This window comes from Neomonachus schauinslandi, chromosome 2 (assembly GCF_002201575.2).
Source record: "Neomonachus schauinslandi chromosome 2, ASM220157v2, whole genome shotgun sequence".
Taxonomy (NCBI): domain Eukaryota; kingdom Metazoa; phylum Chordata; class Mammalia; order Carnivora; family Phocidae; genus Neomonachus; species Neomonachus schauinslandi.
In genome coordinates, this window is record NC_058404.1 from 131,954,010 (window position 1) to 131,981,756 (window position 27,747).

Consider the following 27,747-nt stretch of genomic DNA (forward strand, 5'->3'; position numbering starts at 1 on the left):
TATGTATCAGAGTTACAAAAAACACATCTGTGATAAACTTTTTAGTAAATACAACTGTAATAAAAGTTTACGAATTTTATGTCCTTGAGGAAAATCCCTTGACAGTAACAAAACCACAAACTTAATCTAATTAATTTGTGGGGAAAATCCCAGCGAGATGAGTCACTTTTTTTTTTTTTTGCCCGGATAAAATAGCATGCTGTTTTAAAAACCGATTTAAGAATTAATCACAATTGGGCGCCTGGGTGGCTCAGTTGGTTAAGCGGCTGCCTTCGGCTCAGGTCACGATCCTGGAGTCTCTGGATCGAGTCCCGCATAGGGCTCCCTGCTCGGCGGGGAGCCTGCTTCTGCCTCTGACCCTCCCCCCTCTCATGTGCTCTCTCTCTCTCTCATTCTCTCTGTCTCAAATAAATAAAATCTAAAAAAAAAAAGAATTAATCACTCCCAGCATGAGTTTTTAACTCTTAAAAAAACACCACTCGGGCACCTGGGTGGCTCAGATGGTTAAGCGTCTGCCTTCGGCTCAGGTCATGATCCCGGGGTCCTGGGATCGAGTCCCGCATCGGGCTCCCTGCTAGGCGGGGAGCCTGCTTCTCTCCCTCTGCCTCTGCCTCTCTCTCTCTCTGACTTTCATGAATAAAAAAAAAAAAATTTAAAAAAAAAAACACCGTTCAGGGCGCCTGGCTGACTCAGTCGGTAGAGCATGCAACTCAATCTCACGGTTTTGAGTTCAAGCCCCACATTAGGCGTGGAGCCTACTTTAAAGAAAACAGCTCTGGGGCTGTCTGGCTGGGTATATAGAGCACGTAACTCTTAATCTCAGGGTCATGAGTTCAAGCCCCATGTCGGTCCTAGTGTTTACTGAAAAGAAGAAGAAAAAAAAAACACAAGCACCTCTCAGCATTGTAAAAAACCAAAAAATGCTTTAAACTAGCTTTTCATCACTTACCTAGATTTAATAAAACATAAGAAAAAATGGACTTCCTGGGGCGCCTGGGTGGCTCAGTCGTTAAATGTCTGCCTTCGGCTCAGGTCATGATCCCAGGGTCCTGGGATCGAGCCCCATACCGGGCTCCCTGCTCAGCGGGAAGCCTGCTTCTCCCTCTCCCACTCCCCCTGCTTGTGTTCCTGCTCTCGCACTCTCTCTCTCTGACAAATAAATAAATAAAATCTTTAAAAAGAAAAAAAAAAATGGACTTCCTTGGGCTGAATATGCTGCTTGTGTCAAAAACCTCATTAAAATCTACTCAAGCCCCTAGACCTGACTTCCAGTGTACTCGAAATACAGGGAAAGGTACTTCAAGTGTACTCAAAATACAGGGAAAAGTGGAAATAATCAGACAGATTTAGATGTAGGGTGTTCTACAGGACAACTGACCTAGACTCTTAACAAAAAAAAAAAAAAAAAAAAAGGCTGTAAAATGGGACAAGTGCAGAAATTTGAATATGGCCTGGATATTATGGAAATATGGACTAATTTTATTAGGTGTGATAATGATGTGGCAATGTAGGATCTCATATTCTTAAAGAGATGTATGCTGAAATACTATGGGTGAAATGTCATGATGTTTCCAACTTACTTTCAAGTACTTCAGCAAAAATAAAAGATAATCTGCTCATAAAGAGAGAAGCACACATGGCAAGAGGTTAACAGTCGTTGGCTCTAAGGTAGAGGGTATATGGATCTTCATGTACTGTTCCTTCAACTTCTATGTATGACATTTTTCATAATGAAAAGTTGAGAACAAAGGACCTCATGACCAAACCACACACGTACCATTACAAGAACTCTAAAAAGGTAGTAAAACAATCTATTTTGGATGACTAAAGTAATTACTACAGCACCTTTACAATATGCTAAGAATATGAACTAAAAAAAAAACAGGAACATATTTACAATTACTTAAGTTTTCCTCTAACTTTACCAGGGGTGCGTTTCCACTGAGAGGGTGGTTAGAGTATTTTCAAATGTAAATCATCAGTCTTACCCAGAACCCCTAAAGATTGGTCACTCATGGCACAAACAGCCTCTGCAAACGGAACCACCAGGCTCTCCCAGTTGTTATAATCATGCATCATGGGACATTCAGGGAGAAGGAAGAAAATCTCTAAAGCTTCTTGGTGTGGAGAATGAAATGGAAGGTTTTTGAGCAGATTATCCCTGAGACATGTGGTTATCTGTGGTCAAAAAGGATCAGGGAAAAAAAGACACTCAAAAAAACAGCAAGAACTGGATGCAACTTGTAAAAAAATAAAATCTAGAACCTGGAGTTTCATTCCACCAAGAAACTGGAATAATCATTCAGTCCTAAAACCCATGTTTACATCCAATCTCACATAGCATCCCAACTACCTGAGGTGCAGATACGTGACAAGCGTTATCCCATTTAATTGCCGTGAAGCATGAAGGAGGTGGAGAAGAAATCATCCAAGAGTTATACTGGATGAACGAGGAATTCAGAACTAACAGGCAGCCCTCCCAATAACAAATACTACATTCTACCCCCTCATTCCACTATCACACCTCATTATCTTTAAAGAAAAAGAACGTGTAAGAACCCCAAAAAGTAACATGTAATTAATAACCCCACAAAAACAAAAAGCAGTAACTCCAGCAACATAAACCAACATAGCTTCCTCACAGGACCACCTGCCTCATCACAAACTCTCTCCACTACAAACTCAAGCTTTTAATCCTTCCAATCTCCGTTTACCATTTCCCCAATTCAGAATGCAAGTGTTCAAGAAAAATTCAAATGCAATTCTGAATGTTTATGTTAGATGCGCCCAGATAACAGAAATAATGTGTTTCAAAACCCAGTGAGAAGCTGCAGAATACTCATTTGTCAGATATTAAGCTAAGTGATTTACATATGTTAATTAGGTCATTTAATCCTTGTAGTTCTTTAAGAACATATATGGTATTATTAACCCCATTTTATAGACAGGAAATCTGTATCTGCTCAAGGGCACAGAACTAAGTGGGAACCTCTTCTGGATCTTTCTGATTCCAAAGCCCAAACTTAACTATTAAATTATGATATGAGCTAAATGAGATCTCTAAATGTACAAATTCTTATAATTATCTACTTTTATATCAAAACTCCATGCCAGGCTCCTACTACATGGTTCAGTCTTTGGAGCGCACATACACAACTACTCTATTTTAACACCTCTCGGTATCACACACCCCTCCTACCTCGGTGCTCATCAGCTGCCACATCACCAAACCTCCCAACCTCCCCCCAACCCTGCAGAACTCTGTGATCCTCTCACTTCAGCCATCTTGTTCCACACACTTGTGCATCAGTGTGCTTCCCTGACTGCCAGGAATGACCTTCCTGAGGTAGGCACATGGTAAACTCGTACTTCCTCTGGGGACCTTGTTTTGAGTACTCTAAGTAGAGATGACCATCCACTGCCCTAGTGATGACTGAATTCATTCATCCAGAAATATTTATTATTCACTAACTAGGTTCTAAGTGAGGCATTAGGGAAGACAGTGGAACGTAAAATACACCCAGTCTTCCCACTAATACCTGCATGTTGTGTCTGCGTCCCTAACTGTTTTATAAGACAGGGAGCATGTCTCTTTCATTTTCACCAGGAGTCCGCACCACAGTGCCCTACACAGAGCAAGCATTCAAGTGTCTGCTGAGTAAAGAAATGAACTGCAAAAGTCTGTAATCTGTGTCATAGAAACCTCAAAATAGAAACATTACAGGTCTTCTGAGCCAACTCTCTGGTCTGAAATAACGTAAGACTGCTCTACGATTACATCGACTGCGTATCATACAATATTGTTCCGGCACAACCAAGGTATAATTAGCTCTAGTGAGGAATTGGCCCAAATTCTTCCCTCCACAGATGCAGAAGTGGTGATATTCCTACTAAATGCTGCAGAGTCCTGATAAAGGTACGTAATTGGGGATCCATTTTACCTCAGACCTCTAATAGGGCCATGGTTCTGCCAAGGTTAACAGAATTAAACTTTTCATCTTCCCTCAAGAGAAAGGAGTGTGTGTAAAGAGACCCTGAAGCTCGGATAGAGAATGCTGGTTTTGGAGGATACAGCAGAACAGGTGAAGCAGGAGAGGAAGGAGGGAGAGATGACAGGGAGACAGAGAGAAAGAGAAGGAGAGGTACAGAAACAGGGGCCGAGAGCAAATGAGCAGGAGAAGGGGGAGAGGGAGGGAGAAGGGAATGGAGAGAGGGGAAAGGGGGGACAGGGAGGAAGAAGGGGGGAGGGGAGAGGAGAAGAGAGCAGAGCGGAGGGGAGGGGAGAAAAGAAGGGAGAGGGGCCCAGAGAGAGAGAGAGGGAAAGAGAGAGAGAGAGAAAAGGAATGAGAGTGAGACCAGGAAAGAAACAGATTGAGAGAACATAAAAAATACTACCCCTAGATCAACCAGTATAAGAGAACAGAGAAATAAATTAATAAAGGCTACATCAAGAAAGGCTAACCTAATAAAGGAAACATGTTCAGAGCATTTGGCGAAGTGGGAAACTAAAGACAATAATAACAGTACTGAAACAAAGAAGCAACAATCCCCCAAAGAACATTCTAGGACCTATAGGAAGGAAGTGCAATAGAACAAAACAGAGAAAAAGAATCCAGGTAGTCCCAGGTAAGGGGGATGTTCATACCAAAAAGTGTTCTCATTTCTACACTTATGTTTAAAATAATTGTAAATAACATGTTGTTCGTATTCTAGTGTACCAATCTCAAGAAATCCTTCAATCATCTTCCTTATAGCCATGAGTTGACAAAATTCCCTCTAGAGAGTGTATGCATCTATTTATAGGTGCGTGTGTGTGTGTGTGTGTACAGATGAACCATTTAGACTATTTGTCATCTACGTGATTACCAGAGCAACCATTTCACCACAAGGGGGCCAACTTCCGAATGCTACCTGAATTTCACCGAATCTGGATGTGCTACAGTCTCAGAGACTCTCCTCAAACAGAGTATTTTTTCTCAAATTCTGAATTCTTACCAAAAAATGTTTTATGTATTTTCTTTTTCTAAATAAGAATTTAAAGAATACCACCGTGTTAGCAATCCAGTCCTTCTGGGTTAACTCTTTAAAAGCGTTTCTTGCTTTATTTAAGTCCAAGTGAATAAGCATTGTTTCTGCAGCTTTTCTATAGAAGGAAGATAAATTTAAAAGTAGATGGTAAGTAAATGGAACAAGACACTTCAAAATTAAGTATTTTATCAGATTATTTATCCAGATGAAGCGTTTCTTCTAAATCTTATTTCATTTCAATAAAATTCCTTTTTCCTTCAACTTTGCAATAAAGATAACTTGGCTAAATATTAAATTCAGTTGAAATGTAGTTGACCACTTATGATTATTTCTAAAAGGCTAAAAAATATCAAGACCACATTAACAATATATATACTATCCAAGTTTAACTCAGATATTATGTTATCTTAAATATTTATTTTACAAAAACAGCCACACACACACACAAAAAAAGGTTTTTCCCCATTTCTGAAAAAAATGACCATTTCTCCCAGTTACGTGAACTGAAAGTCAGGATCAAAAAAGGGGACTTCAGGGACGCCTGGGTGGCATAGTCAGTTAAGCATCTGACTCGGTTTTGGCTCAGGTCATACATACGTGATTGAGCCCCACCTCAGGCTCCACACTCAGCATAGAGCCTGCTTAAGATTCTCTCTCCCGCTCCCTTTGCCCCTCCCACTCATGCTGGCTCTCCCTCTCTAATAAATAAATAAATAAACCTTTCAAAAAAGATGAGGGGGCTTCAGAGCAGTAAATTCTTAGTGTTGCAACAGAAAATTACTAATGAGGGGCGCCTGGGTGGCTCAGTCAGTTAAGCGTCCGCCTTCGGCTCACGTCATGATCCCAGGATTGAGGTCCCTGCTCAACGGGGAGCCTGCTTCTCCCTCTCTCTCTGGCTCATGCCTTCTCCCTTTCTCTCTCTCAAATAAAATCTTTAAAAAAAAATTACTAATGAAGTGTTTAAGTATCTTGTGAATTATTTATTCTTAACATATTTATGTTCAATGTCTTAGAAATAGACACATTATAAAATAATACAAATATTTAGTGTCTCAAAAGAGAAAACATTCTTAAGATAAATATATAAATATTTAGGAAGAGGTGCAAAGTCGTTCTTTCATATTTAAAAATTCAAAGAAACCTTAACACCTTGTAACAGTAAATTGTAAATTAATTAAGGTATGTCCTTCCCATGGAATACCATGCAGCCATTACAATGACATTAAAGAAAACTAATGAATAATATGAACTGAATAAAACAGGAAATGGACAAGTACATTAAGTATAAAGTAATATATAAAATAACATAATCACATTTTTAGAAAAAAAAATACATCACAAAAAAAGATATACACACAAAAGCTATTCCTCTTAAGTGGTGGATTATGGGTGATTTTCATTTTTTTTTTTTTCAGTCACAGGTCTTTATTTTTGACATTTTCTACAGTGCGCATGTATTTGCTTTCATTACAAAAAGTTAATTTTTAGGGGTGCCTGGGTGGCTCAGTCAGTTAGGTGTCCAACCTTTGATTTCTGAGGTCATGATCTCAGGGTTGTGAGATCGAGACCCATGTTGGGATCCACGCTCAGTGGGGAATCTGCTTGAGATTCTCTCTTTCCCTCTCCCTCTTGCCTCCCACCCCGCACACGTGTGCGTGCTCTCTCTCTAGAACAGAAATAAAAATTTTTTAAAAAGTTAATTTTTATTTATTTATTTTTTTTTTAAAGATTTCACTTATTTATTTGAGACAGAGAGAATGAGAGACAGAGAGCATGAGAGGGAAGAGGGTCAGAGGGAGAAGCAGACTCCCTGCCGAGCAGGGAGCCCGATGCGGGACTCGATCCCGGGACTCCAGGATCATGACCTGAGCCAAAGGCAGTCCGCTCAACCAACTGAGCCACCCAGGCACCCAAAAAGTTAATTTTTAAAAAAACAAACACAGAGCAAATTATTTTACCCTCATGCCATTTTCTTTACAATCTTTCATTTTATTGAAATACAATCGACGTACAACATTATATTAGTTTCAGGTGTGTATAACATAATGAATTGACGTATGTATATATATTGCAAAATAATTACCAATTAGTCTAGCTGACATCCATCACCACATAGTTAAAAATTTTTCTCCTTTTTATAAATATTTATTTGAGAGGGAGAAAGAGAGAGAGAGAGAGAGAGAGCACGAGCACAAGAGCAAGGGGAGGGAGAAGCAGACTCCCCACTGAGCAGGGAGCCCAATGCGGGGCTCAATCCCAGCACCCTGGGACCATGACCTGAGCCAAAGGCAGACGCTTAACCACTGAGACACCCAAATGTCCCCCAATTTTTTTTATAATGAATACGTTCAAGATCTACTCTCTTAGCAACTTTCAAATATATAATCCATTAACTATAGTCACCATGCTGTACACAGTATTTTTAACAGGATCTTAAACTTTATAAATATATTATAAATATTACCTTTCCCTTAAAAAACTTCCAGTCAGACAAGCAGGAGATGAAAATATCTCTCTGATTTCCCTGTATTAGGAATAAGATGGTGGTTAAAACAAATCATACTGTATGCCTCCTTATAGCATGAGATATGATAAATAAAACATCTCCTAACCATCCTTCAAACTTTTCTGTCTCTGATTTGTTTGCATTCTGCCTTGGGCATCTAAAAGTCTATTCCATTTTCCCAATCTCAAAATTTCAGTGGCAGATGTGAGTAATAAAAAGGTGTGTACTCAGAGAAGCCACAGGGAAAGAGGAAAAGGACGGACCTAGGGTATGTCCTTGAATAAATAAGACATTCCCATCCCACCCAGCTCTCCAAGCCCGATTTATTTTTCTTCCACTTAAGTGGGACAGAAAAAAATTACCAGAAATTAAATGGGAGGATGGGAGTGAGGAGAGTAGGCTCAGTTCCAACTTGGAAGTAATAGCACGAGTAGTTTTTTTTAAATTATTGAAGTACAGTTGATGGAGAATGTCATCTAGGTTTCAGGAGTACGACACAGTGTTTCGACAGTTCCACACATTAGGCAGCACCCAGCAAGGTGAGTGCAGTCACCAGCACAGTTCCTGATCGACCATGCAGATTGTGATGCAGCTATTTTATACAACTACTTTTCGCAATTAGGAAACCATATCTAAAAGTAGCTCTAAAAGGAAACGTTTGTAAAAGTTAAGTATAATCTTTAAAGATGGTAGGAGTTGTATCATTTTAAGCCAAGACTGCCCACACTGTTCAGCTGTGAAGAGGAGGTCCACAGACAAGTGGTTCTAAGGTCAAAGAGTGTTGGGAAATGATATAGGTTGTATCTCCTACTCAAAACAGTCACAATATATGCAAACATATGAGAGATCCAGAGAGGTCCTCCAGTAAAGAAAGCTGACCTCAAGGAGCTTACATGTTAGCTGTGATGTTTAATTTTAATGTGTCAACTTGGCTAGGCTATGGTACCCAAATATCTGGTCAAACACCAATCCAGATGTTGCCGTGAAGATATTTTTTAGAGGAGATTCACATTCAAATCAACAGACTCTGAGTAAAGCAGATCACCCTCCATAATGTGGGTGTGCCTCATCCAATCGTGGAGGGCCGAAGAGAAAAAGGTTCCCAGGCATGCAGAATTCTGCCTCCAGACTGCCTTCTCACTCAAGCTGCAGTACTAACTCTCCCCTGGGTCTCCAGCCTGCTGGCCTGCATTACCTATTTAGCACTTGTCAGTTCCTACAACTGCGTAAGCCAACGCCTTAAAAATAAGTCTGTCTACACACACACACACACAGTTCCTACAACTGCGTAAGCCAACTCCTTAAAAATAAATCTGTCTATATACACACCCTTAAAAATAAATCTGTCTACACACACACACACACACATACACACACCCCTATCTATCGGTTCGGTTTCTCTGAAGACCTCTGGCTGATGGACCATGGTGGACCACAAAACCTCACATCTCTTACTGTGCAGAACCAGTCAGGGGGGAAAGGCTACTTTACAGAACTCTATGAGGAGAGAAACACAGGGGCTGTACCTTTTTGTATTTTGCCACTGTTTAGTCCCCACATCAGCAATCCACCTCTTTACGGTCCCTTCATTCAGTGTAGGAATTTTCCTCCTCAGATTAACATAGGGATTCTGTACATAAACAAGCAAGTAAAACACAGCAATTTAGACACCACAGAAATAGGTGTCCAACTTTTAGGCACATTCTAAGGATACAGGGTAATACTGATTTTTTTTTTTGCGGGGCTCGATCCCAGGACCCTGGGATCATGACCCCAGCCAAAGGCAGACACTTAACGACTGAGCCACCCATGCGCCCCAATACTGATTTCTAAAGAGGATAATATAGCTGTGGGAAATCCAGAAGTAAGATTTCACCAAGATGAAATCGATCATTTGTTTGCCTAGTCGTCAATTTCTTGTCCAAGGGGCTTAAATCCAAGGTAAATTTCTCTGAGTGCTCCAACACTCAGCACTTCCTACACATATAATCAGATTAAAATGAGCAGCCTCAAGGGGAAGATCCTTTGTGTAGGAGTGGGCGGAACTTGGTTTGCCTCAGCAAAGTGGGGTGAGGAGGTTATGAACTCATGATTCACAGGCCTGTGAACCTGGGGTCTTTTTTAGTACTGGCCAGCAAAATCATATTAGAATGTCAACCTGATGGCTTGCTAGGATACCGACCTAATACCACTGGCAGGGCAAAGGAAAGATCTAAGGAAATCTGATTTGACACTTACCAGAGACAAATCTGTTGATTTCTTTGAGTCAATACTTATGTATTTTTGACAATAAAGGATCCATGTTTATTCCCTAAAGGTCAGCTTAGGAACTAAATGATTCTGGAATTCACCACACTTGGATCCTGAAACCCTTCAGTTTGCTTAAAATACCAAGTTATAAAACATCTAGAGATCTATTTTTACCTTTTTTCCCATCCAGAGCAAAATGCTTTGATTCCCTCCAGCAATCAATATTAACTCCTTTTCTGAAGTACGGCTTTCTGAAAGGGAGACATAGAAAGTAAGAGTGCAGAAAGTGACTGGCACAAACATGCACACTCAATTTAAATCATTTCAGATTCTTCTCAAACTTAGTCCTTTTCTCTTTATGATACACAAAGACTCAACACATTTCCCACCCATGAAGCAGAAATATACATTTCCTTCAGAGTAAAGTCTAGCTGGCAAACACAGGCGATCTATAAGGTTGACAGGTGACATCAGTCTGACATACATAATTAATGTAAATGCTTATATATAAAATAGTCAAACCAGTATTTGATTAGTTAGCTGATCCCTGGTTTAATTCAGCTCTCATTACCAAAAGCCATATTCTACAACTCAAGATTTAACCAGTAACTACTGGCTATAAAGAATGTAAATAAGTACTTCAAAAATCTAAGTGGTTGTAAGAAATCAAATATATGAACTGCTCAAAGAAATAACCCTACTGTTCATTTTCCCAGAAGAACTTAAGAGAATTCTGGTACCTTGGGTCACCAACTAAGGTTTCAGAAGTATGTAACCAAAGTACTCTGAGACAGTTTCAATAGCAGAGTGTTTCGGACCTGTGTGTGGCTCAGACCACAGTTCAAATCTAGCCAAACCACTGACTGGCTTTAAGAACTGGCTAACCTTTCACCCTCCAAGTTTCTGTACCCTCCAGTAAAATGAGCCTGAGAGCACACATCTCCCCGAACTGTTAAAGGACAGGTGAGATAACACACGTAAGGGCTAAGCACAGTTACAGTGCCTGGCATAGATCAGTTGCTCATCGTTCTCGGGGGTTTAGGTGATTGTGAGTCAGTTACCAGGTGAAAACCAATCACCACGGAATTAATAGGTCTCCTGTGGCATATACCGCTGAATCCATATCATCTATTTTATGTTCTATCATTTTAGGTCCACATTAATCTTAATCTGAAGGGGTAAGAGAACGCTAATGGTTATTCTGACTTCATTAATTATACTGAATATTTTAAGTTCTTTACAAGTAAAAAAAATGAAACCAATGTTTAGAAAAACTCCCTTCTTAGTCATACATTTTTTTGCCTTGTCACATTACACCCTTAGAAAAATCAGTTTCTTGACAGTGGTATTTATGCCAAATCCTGTGCTCCTACAAAATTTACCAAATTTGAGTTCTTCATTTGATGGCAATTTCATGGGAAGTGGTATCAGCTGATTATGTGTTCCACCGTTTCCCAGTTGTCCTTCTTTTCCAGAACCAAAAGAAAAGACTTTCCCCAAATCAGAAACATAGGCAAGTGTGTGCCGCCTATTAAATAAAAGCACATACGGTCAATTCTCAATTATCTACAATGAAGAGAGTATGCAGCAACACGGTAAACTGCTGAAATTAGGTTACCCGGTGAGTGAAACTAATTCCTAAGATGGAATTAGGTGATCCTTTCTGAGCTCCCTCTATTTCCCAAAGACCTTACCCATAATGATTCCCTTACTGATTGGCTCCATGGCCTCTCCCATTCTAGAATGCGTTAAGTAAAGAATTTGCCTTTGTCCTCAGTTCCTGGGAGGTAACCTCTAAGCCCTTAGAATTTCCCAGGTGATAGGAGTGTCTTTGTTATTCATGGCAAGCTCCTGAGATCACACCTACAGTTGACCCAGGAGGCCCTGGAAGGGCCCCTCTGGCTAAATGGAAGCCCAACCTACTGGGAGGGAGAGGCTGGATGTACAGTTCACTGCCAGGGGCAATGATCCAATCAATCAGGACTAAGCAATGAAACCCCAATTAACTCTGGACTTGGGTGTGCTTCCCTGAATGGCAATACTCTACACATTGTCATGTTCTGGGCTGGGAGGAGGTAATACCATCCCATCCATGATTCCAAGGGGCTGGACAGCGGGAGCTCCTTGTTTGGACTCCTCCTAGACTCTGTCCTATACATCACTTCCTTTGACTGGTTCTAATTTGTATCCATTTCTTATAATAAACGGGAATCTGACTTTAACAGTTTTCAGTGAGTTCTGAGCGTCTTTCCAGTGAATTCTCCTGTTAGTAGGGGAACTGCCCTGGTGTGTATTAAGCTATCTCTTACGTGAGACTCCTCTTCTAATACATGCTACTTAAAAGAATGTTAAAAATCCAAGGTGGTGGTAATGTTCCCTTGAATGCAGAGAATCATACCATCCCAATAATCTGGTCTACTTTAATAAAATCCATATATGTAATTTTACTCCAGGATCATAAAAGAATAGGTCTATAGACTGAAAAGTACATACACGAATTTTTTACACAATGATTTTGGTAAACAAACACATGAACCCAATATTCAGATTAGAGCCTGAATTTGCTTGTGTTTAATAAGGAAGAATTGCCCAAAAGAAGAGTATCTGATTGAAAAGATTTCTTAACCTCACAACCCAAAATCCAACTGGTGAGAAATGGACTGAATGATGTTCAAGGAATAACTAAGTAAGCCAAGGAGTTTGAGCAAGTTTTTCTACTTTTATTTAAAAAAAAAAAGGCTGTGAAAAATCAAAGTTCTCAGAATATTCTACTCAAACCACCACTGACTTTGTCTTATCCTCTACTGTGATCACTCTGAAAGAATTATAGTAACAGTATGTTGGCGTCTGAGGGGTTGTGAGAAAGTCATTACATCAATGAATAATCCTTTGTGATTCATGTTTATTTTTTCCCAAATAAATGACCTATTTTTCTTAAAGGTTAAAGTGTGTTTGAACAGTTACAAAGCTTTTTCACTAAAGGGGCAACAGAAAGTGAATAAATTTTCCAATTTAAAAAAAAAAAACCAGTGCAGGGCATGCTTGCCTGGCTCAGTCTGAGGAGCATGCAATTCTTGATCTCGGGAGTTCTAGCCCCACGATGGGTATAGAGATTATTTAAATAAATATTTTTTTTAAAAAGCCAATGAAGGGGCACCAGGGTGGCTCTGTCGGTTAAGCATCTGCCTTCAGCTCAGGTCATGATCTCAGGGTCCTGGGATCAACCCCGCATCGGGCTCCCTGCTCAGTGGGGAGCCTGCTTCTCCCTCTCCCTCTGCCTGTCTCCCCCCACTTGTGTACTCTCTCTCTCTGAAATAAATAAAATCTTAAAAAAAAAAGCCAATGAAAACAAATACATATACTAAAATAAAGATTATTATCTAATAATGTAAATTAAGCATCTTCATCCATGTGAAAATGTTTGATACTTTTATCTCAATCAAAAAAACTGATGGGAGGGCGCCTGGGTGGCTCAGTCGTTACGCATCTGCCTTCGGCTCAGGTCATGATCCCAGGATCCTGGGATCGAGTCCCACATCCGGCTCCCTGCTCGGCGGGAAGGCTGCTTCTCCCTCCCCCACTCCCCCTGCTTATATTCCCTCTCTTGCTGTGTCTCTCTCTGTCAAATAAATAAATAAAAATCTTAAAAAAAAAAAAAACTGATGGGAGTTTTATTAAACCACCTATCTAAACTTATGGTATTGATTTCATCAATTTTCACGGACACATTACAACTTACCTTCCACATGCTATCTGGGTCACCCTATTCCCAGCGAGTTCAGTCACCAAACGGGGTCTTAATTCATTCTGTGTGGAACTGTGACCGAGTTGCCCATATTTTCCAGCACCAAAAGTAAATACCAGCCCATCCTAAAGAAAGAAAACTTCTTATCAGATTCTAGAAAAATACAACAGTAAGCAATATTACTTAATAATTAATAAAATATTACTGAATTCAGCGATATTACTGAATAATTAACAAAAGGACTACTCACTGATAAGTGAATTAATAAAAGGACTATCAGGGGATCCTGGGTGGCTCAGTAGGTTAAGTGTCTGACTCTTGATTTTGGCTCAGGTCATGATCTTAGGGTCATGAGATCAAGCCCCACATTGGGCTCTGCACTGAGAGGAATCTGCTTCATTCCCTCTCTGCCCTTCCCCCACTCATGTGCATACACTCTCTAAAATAAGTAAATCTTTAAAAAAAAGACCATCAAAGCAAAGCCCCCAAATTATCAGCAGGACAATCCTGCATGTGGGAAGTCACCCTTCCTCTCAGGGAAATACTAAGTGCCCACACCCAGGTATTTTGTGCTTTTCCCACTATAAAGTTCTTCCAGAATTACCATCGGAGTCAAGGATACACGCACCGTTGTGAGCAGGGCAGTGTGAGAGCCACCACAAGCAAGAAATTCAACTTTCTGATTGTCCAGTGCTTCAATAAGGGAGGGAAAATCTTCACCTATGCAAGGAAAAGAACAGCTGACGTGATCCAAAGGGGACGCTGGAGTTCCGTGCTACTGGGAACATACCTGGACTGTCTCTCAGCTGGCAGCCACAGTTCCCAACACCTTCTGACAAGAAAGGCCTCTGTGTTGGTACATTTATTTTGGCCTAAAACTGGGGGTGAGGCAGTGGTCAAAGGGCCACACACAGCAGAACTCATGTGAAAGTGTCAAGCCACTTCCCAGAACCCACTCTTCTCCTGTTAGCCTAACTTGATTAATTGCAGCATATCTGGTATTTCCAATTCCCATCTAAAATCACCCTTTTAATGAACATAAAGATTCTTTCTTTTCTTTTAAATTCTCTACTACAGTGTCCCTGCCCTATACTACCTCTCCTTTCTTCTCACGATTTCCTTGTCAAAGCACTTAGAGGTTCAGCAAAAACAGTTTAACTTCTTTATTCCTTTCCCTCCTTTGAATATTTTTCTAACATTGACTGTGGTTGCTTCTAAGTAATTAGCATTGGGCCACGTCGGGGAAAGATGCAGTATATGACCCAGTAACCCAGGGGAAAACAGGTGCATTACTACAGCTGATAAAGCAGCAATTTGCCACACCTAAAAACTCCTAAAAACTCCAAGAGGGTATTCAGGATCTTAAGAAGTTTGCCGGGGCGCCTGGGTGGCTCAGTTGGTTAAGCGACTGCCTTCAGCTCAGGTCATGATCCTGGAGTCCCTGGATCGAGTCCGCATCGGGCTCCCTGCTCAGCAGGGAGTCTGCTTCTCCCTCTGACCCTCCCGACCCTCCCCCCCTCATGTGCTCTCTCTCTCTCTCAAATAAATAAATAAAAAATCTTCAAAAAAAAAAAAAAAGAAAAGAAAGTTTGCCATCTGCTTTGTGAAAGTAGTTCGATAGTGGGAATTACAGGTTTTTTTCCACATCTGTGTATACAGATATAATTGATACCTTATAGACTAAGATTAGAATATGTGAGTTTCTAAAGAGATCATTAGTATCCTTTTGTCCTAATATGGATATACTTGTATTAGACATTTAAGTGCAAAGGCACTTCGGAGGTCATTTCATCCAAATGCATCACTTTATAGAAAAAGAAAATAAGGCCTAGAGAAGTTAAGTGACTTAGTAAGGCCCTGCCATTAGTTAACTGCAAAGTGGGAAGCAGAGTCCAAGTATTCCAATCAGTGCAATGCTCCTTCCCATAGCCCACACAACCCTGACACATATCTCACTCACAGCAACAACTTCCACACTATGCATGTCTCCTAGATTGCTTCTGCCCTGAAGACAGAGATAACCAGGAAGAACAGCACCAATGACCGTGAAGATCTGAACCATTTCTGACAGGGAGGCTTGTGTTAAATTCACCTCTTATCTGACAAATATATCTGATAATGTGAACTTGAAAATATGGTTCCATACCGTCAGTGTGGCCCAGGCCTAGTTGTCCCAAATCATTTCTTCCCCATGAGTAAATGTTTCCAGACATGGATAAGGCCATGCTGTGGGCTTTTCCCGCGGAAATCTGAACCAAGGGGACTCCTGACAGGCGCTCCACAATCTGTGGTGTGGGGATTGAGGCAAACAGCCTTCCAACTCCAAGCTGGCCATGTAAATTCTGTCCCCATGCGAACAGCTCACCACCTTGACATAAACAAACAAAATGCTGCCTTATTAAGTTTAAAGTGCAGGAAACATTAACTTAGGGCATTATGTATCTTATCCATACTATACTATCAGTCTCTTACACTCAACTTCCCCTATGTCTGAGACAGAAAAACTAGAAGAAATCTTCTCTTTAGCAGTACTTCCTTACCTCCTGCCTCAACGGGTAGAGTTTATGTCCTGGCTTCCCCAAATCTTATCTTCCTAGATTGTGATGTACCAGCAATAAACCCTGAACACCCGCCTTTGCCCCACATCACTAGATTGTGGGCTTCTTTAATGGTCATGTCCCCCTCAAAAAGTATGTATGTTGAAATCCTAACCCTCAAAGTGAAGGTATTAGGAGGTGGACCTTTGGGAGGTGATTAGGATTAGCTGAGCTCATCAGGATGGAGCCCTCAAGAATGAGATTAGTGCCCTTATAAGAGAGATTCCAGAGAGTTCTCTTGCCCTCTCCACCATGTAAGAAGATAGGCCCCCCACACAGACACTGAATCTGCTGGCACCTTGAATTGGAATTCCAGTCTCCAGAACTGGGAGAAAGAAATTTCTGCTGTTTAAGTCAGCCAATCTATGGTATTTTTGTTACAGCAGCCCAAACGGACAAAGAAGGGTAGAATGAAGCTACCTGAACATATTATAATCAAATTCAAGAAATGGGCCCATGAAAACCAGAAACATTCTACATCTGGGAAAGTAAAACCTAAAATTAATGTCTTCCTTCTGCCCACCCACTCTCTTCATGTGCCTGAAGATTCTAAATAATGTATACATTTGAAATTACAGCAGAGTATCTTGAAAGAGTCTGCATCTTCCTCTGTTAATTGAACACATGAAGCATATTTTTCAATAAAAGTCCTTAGGTGTAATCTAATGGAGTTGACTATATCTGAGTCTGAAAAAATGTATCAGAGAATTAATGCTTACTGAGCACCTCTTTGTAAGATACTGTGCAGAATCTGGTAAGGGGCAGAACCTCTCCTTCAAATGTAACTACCACGTGTCTACCAGCCAGCAGGAATATAATGATGAAATGATCAATTCTTTCTTGCTTCCCCAACTTTCATTCTTCTTAGATTATGATTTACCGGTAATAAACTCTGAATATCTCTTTTGCCCCCATATCATTAGACTCTAGGCTTCTGTTTTATCTTTATAACCTTTTCAATCTATTTGAAAAATAGAAACATGGAACTGTTGAAATGAATCTCCAGGGTCAAGATAGATATAACCTTTTTTCTCAAACCCTTGTTCTTCTGCAGAGCAGGTGTAATTGTTTTTAACTTAACTAATGAGCAAACCAAGGTTCAGAGGGGTTAAAGTGGGCTCACTTCATAGGAAATGGCAGAACTGGAATTCCAGCCCAAGTTGCTCTGATTCTAGCCCTATCTTCCTTCTACCACTGTGGGCTGCCCTCTATGCTAACTGATGCACCATCGGACTGCTCTTCCTAATCAAGGGGGTAGTCAGACATGACCAGCACAAATCAGGCAGACATAAAATAGAAGGAAAACAGGGACAGGCTTAGGGGCTAAAAGGCAGAAACTCCTTGGCATTAGCCCTTTCCCTAAGATTCCATGTAGATAGAATATTACCAGTGGGCCACTTTTCACCCCTAAGAAGGAATCAGTATTTTCTTCAAAGTATCTAGTTTCATATGATTCTTCATGCTCACCTGCATTCCTTTTTTTTTTTTTTCTTAAGAACCAAGAAGTATTTTATCTAACAGAAGTACCTATAGAAAGAAAGGACAGCTAAGAGCTGTTTCCTTTTAAATTTAAGACAAAATTGATACTCAACGGCCTTTTAAAATAATCTAGCCTGAAAAATTACATTTTGTAATTGAAATAATTTACCACCATTATTGAAATTAGGAAAATGTATACATTAAAGAGATTCTTTACTCTTCAGTGATTGCTTTAGAACCACGAAAAAGCATCACAGAGGAGGAACAGGGATGGGCTCCATTAGTGTAAAAGAAATAAATTGTTGAGTTTATCAATCTAGATACTCAAAATGAAATGTGTGTTCATGAATGGATAAAGTCAAACAACCAGGCCAATTTTTTCCAATGCAAGTTCATACTCTCAAACTTCAACAGGGCCTGCAACACAGGTCAAGTTCTGGATTATTTACTTCCCTTTTATCCCAGTTTCCCTTTAGTTTGTTTATATCTGTCCTACGTATTTAAAAAAAATTTTTTTTCCTTGACCCTGAATTCCCACTTATCACTGTCCTGTTATAATTATTCCTCCATGGTCAAGCTTCTTTAGGAAATAATCTGTAGTCACTGTTTCAATTTCCCACCATTATAATGTCTGATAAGAAGTAGGAAATAATAAAAGCTGGGAGAATCCCTGAATTCAAATGGTAATGTGCGAGCACATCAGAGGCCTGCAAACTGGCCACAAGGGCAGACCCAAGAGATTCTAAGCTCTTGTCATGGGAGCTGAAAGAGCACTAGGAAAAGGCAAGAAGTTTCTAGAAAAGGGTAGCCCATGCTTGGTCCTGTTTCCAGAATGATTTTTATTATTAAGAATATTTTCATTGTTTCTTACTTGAAAAACAGAAACATGGAACTGTTGAAATAAATCTCCAGGGTCAAGATGGAGCCATTCCTGCCCAGGGTGCCATGTCAGCAAACCAACTTACATGTTCCTTTAAATGTTCTACCTGAACAGAAACACCATGTATCTATCCAATAAGCCAATCCCCAAACAACAAGCCAACTCTGGGCTGTACACTTATTTCTTTGTTCCCTGATCTTTCCAAATAAGGTTAGATATACAACCCCAACCAATCATGCCTATTTCTGCACTGTGACTTCTAATGCTCTAGAAAACTCACTCTTGCTCAAAATCCTCCCAGAATGCTCCATTGTTTGTGATGCACTGTACTCCCAATCCATCGGCTGCTTGTCCTTGAACAAAGGGTATCAAATTCTTTACTAAATCGCTTTAGTTTTGTCACTTGACAGAGTACATTGTAGGAACAGTAAATATGGAACCCTAAAGATTTTATACATCCAAAAATTACTCTTATTTTCTAACAAGTGCCTTGGGGTGCCTGGCTGGCTCAGATGGTAGAGCATGTGACTTTTTACTGACTCTATCTCAGGGTTGTGAGTTCAAGCCCCATGGTGGGCCTAGAGCTTACTTTAAAAAAAAGTACAAGTGCCCTGAACCATATCAAATTCAAAACCATTATTTTTGTCTGTTACAAAGTGAAGCAGATACATTCTACTAGGTCTACATATATACACATTTATTCCCTCTAAAAAACAGTATTCCAGAAAAGTACCTTTTGAGAGTGCAAGAGAATGATAATCTCCACATGTGATCTGAATTATACTTTTTTCTTGTAAAATGCACTGAAACCTGATGAAAGAAAATATATTTTATGTCAATCACCGTAATCGAAGTCGCAACATCGATGTTAAAATTAACTGTATTTAATTGGGATTGAAGCTCAAGGAAAAATTCAAATTTACTGCTTCACATTCAGTACATCTAAAATTATAAAAAATACTACATGTGTTTTAATTGGTGGTTTAAAAGGAAAATAATGTGCACTATATAATTGTAATTAGGATGATTCCAAGTGTCTTTTGCAAACAATAATTGTATGATACAGGAATAACACAAGATGAAAATAAGTTCTAATTCACATGATCTACTAGGAAAAAGTCTCACAAATCATTCCATGATAATGTATTTTTCTCCTATGTCGAAAACTTTTATTTCTGATAATCTAACTCATTATAAGGGGTAAATGAATTAATGAATGTGGAAGTCCAATTTGGGGTGGGACAGACTAACAACCATTTCTTTTAAATGTCAAAGCAAGGGGTGCCTGGGTGGCTCAGTCGTTAAGTGTCTGCCTTCAGCTCAGGTCATGATCCCAGGGTCCTGGGATCAAGCCCTGCATCGGGCTCCCTGCTCGGCGGGAAGCCTGCTTCTCCCTCTCCCACTCCCCCTGCTTGTGTTCCTGCTCTCACTGTGTCTATGTCTGTCAAATAAATAAATAAAAATCTTTAAAAATAAATAAATAAATGTCAAAGCAAGACCCGATGTCTATGGGACAAGTTAACTTGATTGTAGCTCACTGATGGAATTCACTGGTCATTTCAGAATTGTTTACTTAAGAGCCACTACGTAAAGCAGGGCATAATATAAAACCATAATACAAAAATTATGATTGCCTTTTGAGTACATTTTAAATAACTTCTAATAAAAGAAAAAAAAAGTTCCCTACCTTGCATGTTCTGTGCTATAGTCGTACTCAAATGGTTTTCCATCTGAGGACAGAATCAGCATGTGCTCTGCTCCTTGGTCCACGGAATGTATCTTCATTTTTTTTCCTAATTTAATGCACTCTGCAGAGCAAATCCAATCAGGAACTATCATAACTCTGGTTATTACCCACTATCATTATTTATTTCATTATAATACACTAAAACACCTGGAAAAAATTTTCAACTAGACAACCTTTGATTTAACATGAACCTCTCTTTAAAGAAAAATTCAAGAACAAAAGCAGAGCAATTAGCAATGACTATTGTTTTGACCCATGGATTTTTTTCAATTTGGGAAAGCACTGTTCATACTTTGTTTTAAATTGAATATAGTTTTGGGGCACCTGGGTGGCTCAGTCAGTTAAGCCTATCTCTTGATTTCGGCTCAGGTCATGATCTCAGGGTTGTGAGATGGAGGAGCGTGGCGCCTGCTTACATTTCTTTCTTTCCCTCTTCTTCTGTCCCTCCCCCCTCTAAAAAAATAAAATAAAACAAAATCAATGTAGTTTAAAAAATAACCAATTAAATATTTGCTTTTAGATTCCTGTTTAATAAATTGAGACAGAGTAATTACATTTGAAGTGACAGAAATGAAAAAGTCTGTAAGAAAATATAACCGTATCTGGATGACATAACTCATTTTAGGAGAAAATATATATTGTGTATTTTGAAATATACTCTTTCCAAATACAAAACGAATAATAATAATAAAACTCTCCTCATTGCTCCACAAAGAAGCCAAGTTCTTTATTTTTAAAAGGAAGAATTGTGTTTGAGGACTAATTTTTAAGGAGGCATGTTGTCAAAATAATTTTTATTGGCACTACTACAAATTTAGCCCTTCCTAAAAGAGATTTAAAAATTGTTCACAGTTACCATTTACGCTTATCTCATTTAATTTGTTCACAAAAATTGGATGTGGGACTTTACTTTTCGGTTCTAACCTAACCAAATAGGATTTATTCATGTAAAAATCTCCAAGCACAAATCTTCATATTAGAAATGCTTTGAGAACCAAAACAGTTTGGTAATGAAGAAGAAATGGTTAAACAGTAATCTTTTTCAGAGATCACATTTCCAAACAGTTGAAAAAAAAAAGTTACTCAAGGAGCAGGGAGGAAAAAAAAAAGGTACTGGGACATCAGACTAAACACTTGGAGAAACAAATAAATCTAGGTTCCCCTACCTCCTTAAATCAAAATAATTTTCAAGTGCATCCAAAATTTTAACTTTAAAAATAAAAGCATAAAGGGTGCCTGGGTGGCTCAGTTGGGTAAGCCCCACCCAGACTCTTGATTTCAACTCAGGTCTTGATCTCAGGGTCAAGAGTTCATGCCTCCCGTTGGGCTCCACGGAGCCTACTTAAAAAAATAAGTAAAAGCTTAAATTGCTGTAAAGATGAGTACATTAAAAAACAAAAAAAAACCCCAAAAAACCTGAGTGTGGATAGCTTTGTAACACAAAATCCATAAGCCTTAACAGAAAAGATTAAGGAGACTAAAATAACATCAAAGTTGGGAAAAACATCAACGTCTATGCTGGACAAAGTGCTATTCTTACTCAATGTTCAAATAACTCTTTCAAAAAAATAAGAAAAAGATTACAACTCAAATTTTTAAAAAGCCGGTCTAAGAGGGGCGCCTGGGTGGCTCAGTCGTTAAGCGTCTGCCTTCGGCTCAGGTCATGATCCCAGGATCCTGGGATCGAGCCCCGCATCGGGCTCCCTGCTCGGCGGGAAGCGTGCCTCTTCCTCTCCCGCTCCCCCTGCTTGTGTTCCCTCTCTCGCTGTCTCTCTCTGTCAAATAAATAAATAAAATCTTAAAAAAAAAAAAAAAGCCAGTCTAAGATATGAACAAGCAGGTCACCAAAAAAGGAATGCAAACGATCAACAGAAAAAAAAAAGATGCTCGACTTCGCCCGAGTTAAAAGCATAACGACCAGTAAAATACCATTTTCTTCACTCAACAGACGGACAAAATTTCCCAAGATTAAGAATGGCCATTTGCTTTCCTCCACCTTTAAAATCGAACCACAGTTCCTGACCTCATCTACGGAGACTGCCACCGCGGACAAGTGCAACTGAAAGCATTCTTTAAATTATTTGCATATATAAGATATTATCGTTGAGAACAAGAGAACTATATTTTCCAAAGGGTCATAAAATCGGAGCCGCTGTGTTCTAAAGAGGAGTAAGTGAAAAGTAAACTTCAACAGAAACCAGTGCTAACGGCGGACTGGCTAAGCAGATGCTGCCTGCACGCGCGCTCCCTCCGCACGGGCTATTTGCAGACTGCGCGACCCATTTGCAGAGTGCGCGACCCAGTTCTCACCATCATCCTGCAAACTCCGCGCCAACTGGGAACGCGGATAAGGGAGACCTCAGGCGCTCGCACGTGCGAAATTCAAAAGCCACCCGGCCCGGCGCGTTTCTGCGGCCACTGCAGACCGCTGCGGCGTCGGGTCCCCTTCTGAGCTTCCCTTCGCGTTTAGAGAAGGACCGCCACACCCACCCTCGGGCCGCTCCGCAGGCGCTGCACTTGGGGCCCCTCACACCCCCAGCCCGAGGCGGGAGGGCCGAGGGGGCACTGCCCGCCCCACTCACTCGGCTTCTTGGCGCCGTCGCTCCCCGCCGGCAGCTGGTGGACCTCGACGCCGGCCCCGCCGCGCTCCAACACCACGAGGCGCCCGCGCGTGCAGCACATCTGACGCGTCGCCTCGGTCCTCTGGGGCAGCGCCCTGCGGAGGCCCGCGGCACTGGGGAAGAGCCAGAGCTGAGTGCCCGGCGGCTCCGCGGAGCGCCGCGGCGCTGCGGGTCGCGGCGGGGGGACCGGCCCGGGAAGCGGGCGCACGCCGCCCCGAGCTCTCCTTCGCGGCCTCTGCTCCATCGCCGCTTTCCCGGGCTCTACGGCCGCGCCTCGGCCCTCCGAACCTCGGAGGAGACGGAGCTCGCGAGAAAACCGACCCCGGCGTCGCGGTGCTCAGCCAGAGGTGGCGGACAGCGCAGTGGCGTCGAGGCTCCGCAGCCTCCCCTACTCCGCCCCCGCTAGGACGCCGGGCTCGCAACGTGCTGATTGGGGGCGGAGCCCGCAGTTCCAATAGGAAACGAAACCGTTGTGCTTGTAAGGGGGCGGAATCGAAAAGGGAAGGGAAAGGGAAACTCGAACGCGTCACGGAGGGCTTGGAACGCTGCCAGAGTAAACAGGGTGCTGGCCGATGACGAGGTGGGTGGGCAGGGCTGAGGGGGTGTCCCCCGGCGAGCAGTGGCCACCTGAACGCCTGGACCTAGTGGCCTTGGAAGAAACACTGCAGTTCCGCTAGGAGGAGCACTGACACAGGCCGACTTGCAGAATTTCCAGGAACTATTGTGGTAAGGAAAGCTGGTTAAGCATTCGGTCTCGCGCCCCGCCCCACGACCGCGAGGAAACTGAAATCGAGAGCTGCGCGGTCAGTCCCTCCGCCCACACCGGGGTGCCTGGCAACAGCTGATGTGCTTTCTGTCAGTACAGTTTGCCTCTTCGAGAATTCCTTACAGATGGAGTCAAACCTGTGCAGTCTTTGTGTCTGGTTTTTTCCCTCCATTTAGCGTAATACTTTTGAGATTAATCCCGTGTTTCATCAGTAGTGGGTCAGTCAGTAGTTATTGTTGAATGTTATTACGACAGATGAGTATACAGCGATTAGCTGTTTATCCATTCACCAATTCACGGACATTTCAGTTCTTTCCAGTTTGGGGCTACGGTGAATAGAGGTGCTATGACTATGAGCAAGTCGTGGAGTGGATAAGTGCTTTCGTTTCTTGTGAGTAAATACCTAAAAATGGAATTGCTGTATCGTATGGTAAATACATGCATGAATATGATGTAAGAAACGACCAAATCTTTCAAAGGTGCTATGTCGTTTTGCATTCCCTCCAGCAATTTATGGGAGTGCCAGTCCCTCTATATCCTTGATGACGTTTGCTCCTGTCAGTCTCTGTAATTATAGCAGTTGCAGTAGTCTGTACGTGTGTCTTACTGTGGTTTCAATTTCCATTTCCCTTAATGCTTAATGATGTTAAGCATCTTTTCATATGCTTATTAGTGCTAATCTCTGTCTCTTATTTGGTGAAGTGTCTATTCATATCTTTTGCCATTTATTAATTTGCTTAGTATCTCAAAGTTCTTTATATATATTACAGTACTTTATGTTATATATCAAGCCCTTTGTTAAATATGTTTTGAAATGTTTTCTGCCAATCTGTGGCTTGTTTTTAAATTTTATTGTCTTTTGAAGAGCTGAAGTTTTTAATTTCAATGCAATTTATCCATTTTTTTCTTTTACATAGTTAATGCCTTTCTTTTTTTTCTTTTGTCTTAGGAAATCTTTGCTTAACCCAAGGTTACAAAGATTTTCATTTCTTTTCTTTTCTTTTTAAGATTTTATTTATTTATTTGACACACAGAGAGAGAGCTCACAAGTAGGCAGACAGGCAGGCAGAGGGAGAGGGAGAAGCAGGCTCCCCGGTGAGCACGGAGCAGGATGTGGGGCTCGATCCCAGGACGCGGGTACCACTACCCGCGTGGAAGGCTGACACCCGACAGACTGAGCCACCCAGGCGCCCCCAAAGATTTTCTTTTATGTTATCTTCTACAAATTTTATAGTTTTAGGTCTTTGTTACATTTCAAATGAATTATTCTTTATGGTGTGAGGTAAGGATAGAGGTTCATTTTTGTCCTTACAGATTTCCAATTGTTCTAGCTAGCCTTTCCCCATTGAATTGCCTTAGGGTCTTTGTGAAAACTCTGTTGGCTATGTGTAATTGAATTTATTTCTGGACAAATTTTTACTGTGTCCCCTTGATCTATATGTCTATTTTTACTCTTAAGGCCACACTGCCTTCACTACTGTAGATTATAATTAAGTCTCAAAATCACTTGATTCAAATGCTCCACCATTGTCTTTTCTTCGGTGTTGTTTTGTCTATTATATTTATTTGTTTGTTTTGGCTATTTTAGGTCCTTCCCATTTCCATATATATTTTAGGATAAGTTTATTACTATCTACAAAACACTGCAGGGATTTTGAGATTGCACTAAATTAAATCCGTTTGGGAAGAATTGACGTGCTGATAATATTGATTCTTGGGTCCTTGAGCATATCTCTCCCCATTAATTTCTTTCTTAAGATTATTTATTTGAGACATACACACACACACACACACACACACGCAGGGGGGTGGGAGTAGTGCATGCCAACTCTGGGCTGAACCCAGAGCCAGATGAGGGCCTCCATCCCAAGAGGCAGAGGTCACAACCAGAGCCGAAACTAGGAGTTCGAGGCTTAACCCACTGTGCCACGAGGTGCCCTTCCCCATTAATTTAAAGATGTCTTTAAGCAGTATTTTCTAGTTTTCACTGTACAGTTTAATGTGTTTTGTTAAAATTATCCTTAAATATTTATCTTTTGATATTACAAATACTTTTTTAAATTTCAACTTATGACTGTTGTTAATATATATAAGCAGTTAATTTTTATATATTGACCTTGAATCCTGAGACTTTTCTATATTAATACTTCCGGTAGGTTTTTGTTTTGTTTTAGATCCCTTAGGATCTTCTGCAGATAACGATGTAGTCTATAAATAAGATAGTTTTACTCCTTCCTTTCCAATCATTATGCCTTTTCTTTTTTTCTTTGCCCTCTTACATGGACTAGTACTCTAGTACAATGTTGTACTAGAAGTGATGAGAGGCAACCTTGCCTTGTTACTAGTTTTAGTAGGAAAGCATTTAGTCTCTTACCATTAAGTGTAAGGTTAGCTCTTTGTAGGTTCTATCAGGTTGAGGAAATTTCCTTCTGGTCCTAGTTTGCTAAGAATATCACACATGAGCGGCTATTGCAATTGATCAAATTTTTTTATGCCTTTATTGAGGTAATTATGTGATTTTTCTTTGTCTTATTACAGTGAGATATAGTAGATTTTTAAAAATTTTATTATGTTATGTTAGTCACCATACATTACATTATTAGTTTTGATGTAGTGTTCCATGATTCATTGTTTGCGAATAACACCCAGTGCTCCATTCAATACGTGCCCTCCTTAATACCCATCACCAGGCTAACCCATCCCCCCACTCCCCTCCCCTGTAGAACCCTCAGTTTGTTTCTCAGAGTCCATAGTCTCTCATGATATAATAGATTCTTAAGTGCATTTGTGGACTAAACTCCACTTGGCCACAAAGTATTATCCTTTTTATATTTTGTTGGATATGTTTGATATGTTAAAATCTTGGAAAGGTTTTTTGTGTTTCTGTTCATGAGAGATATTTGTAGTTTTCTTTTCCTGTAATGTCTTTGTCTGGTTTTGACATTAGAGTAATGCCAACATCGTACTTAACTGGGAAGTGTTTCCTCTTCCTGTGTTTTCCTTTTTCTTTTTTTGAAGATTTTATTTCTTTATTTTTTAAAGATTTTATTTATTCATTTGCCAGAGAGAGAGCACGAGAGAGAGAGAGAGAGAGAGAGAGAGAGTGAGAGACTACAAGCAGGTATTGCTGCAGGCAGAGGGAGAAGCTCCCTGCTGAGCAAGGAGCCCGATGCAGGGCTTGATCCCAGGACGAGAGAGAGAGAGAGAGAGAGAGAGAGAGAGAGTGAGAGACTACAAGCAGGTATTGCTGCAGGCAGAGGGAGAAGCTCCCTGCTGAGCAAGGAGCCCGATGCAGGGCTTGATCCCAGGACCCCGGGATCATGACCTGAGCCGAAGGCAGATGCTTAACCGACTGAACCAGCCAGGCATCCCTAAAGATTTATGATTTTATTTTTAAGTAATCTCTATACCCAATGTGGGGCTCAAACTCACAACCCCAAGATCAAGAGTTGCATGCTCTTCTGACTGAGCCAGCCAGGCACCCCTCTTCCTCTGTTTTCTGAAAGAGTATGTAAAGAATTACTACACTAGGGGTGCCTGGGTGACTCAGTCTGTTAGCGTCTGCCTTCTGCTCAGGTAATGATCCCAGCATCCTGGAATCAAGCCTGCATAGGTTCCCTGCTCAGCAAGGACTCTACTTCTCCCTCTCCCTCTGCCGCTCTCCTTGCTCATTCTCTCTCTCTGTTTCTCTGAAATATATAAAATCTTAAAAAAAAAAAAAAGAATTGCTACACTGTCTTCCCTAAATGTTTAGTATTGTTCATCTATTTGCATTAGAAAAATTTATGTTGGAGTTGAAAGGCCTGAAAAATACAACCTAAATCAAATGCCTAGGGATCCCTGAGATTTAGAAGTTACCTTTTCCCTTAAAATTCAAATAGAATACATCTGGGCCTCCATTCCATTTATTATAGAAACCAGATGTGTCAAAAATAAATCTGAGGATTCCCTGGGGTTTGTGTCCTTAGTGAATTCTCTATCTCTGTTCTGTCTATCCTCTGGTGATTCGGCCCTCTTTCCACATCACCACCCCAACATGGACTACACCCCATGGTCTTTCCTTTCCAAAAGTGCCACCGATACAAGGCTTCTGTGTATGGTTTGCCATCACAACAGGCATTTAAAGAA

At 40.8% G+C, this 27,747-nt stretch overlaps 1 protein-coding gene across 1 annotated transcript in view; it reads right to left on the reverse strand.

Annotated features, from left to right (window-relative positions):
• Window positions 1–23,149, reverse strand: part of HERC5 (HECT and RLD domain containing E3 ubiquitin protein ligase 5) — a 43,690-nt gene extending 20,541 nt beyond the window's left edge. The window contains exons 1-12 of the mRNA XM_021702474.1: window positions 22,815–23,149; window positions 20,173–20,293; window positions 19,219–19,295; window positions 15,676–15,897; window positions 14,158–14,249; window positions 13,524–13,654; window positions 11,167–11,312; window positions 9,959–10,035; window positions 9,061–9,164; window positions 7,493–7,552; window positions 5,050–5,143; window positions 1,989–2,178 (exon numbers count right to left, since the gene is read on the reverse strand). Coding sequence (XP_021558149.1) covers window positions 1,989–2,178; window positions 5,050–5,143; window positions 7,493–7,552; window positions 9,061–9,164; window positions 9,959–10,035; window positions 11,167–11,312; window positions 13,524–13,654; window positions 14,158–14,249; window positions 15,676–15,897; window positions 19,219–19,295; window positions 20,173–20,293; window positions 22,815–23,097 — 1,597 coding nt within the window. The 5' untranslated portion in view covers window positions 23,098–23,149. The remainder of the gene's footprint in view (window positions 1–1,988; window positions 2,179–5,049; window positions 5,144–7,492; window positions 7,553–9,060; window positions 9,165–9,958; window positions 10,036–11,166; window positions 11,313–13,523; window positions 13,655–14,157; window positions 14,250–15,675; window positions 15,898–19,218; window positions 19,296–20,172; window positions 20,294–22,814) is intronic.
• Between the last annotated feature and the right edge of the window lie 4,598 nt (window positions 23,150–27,747).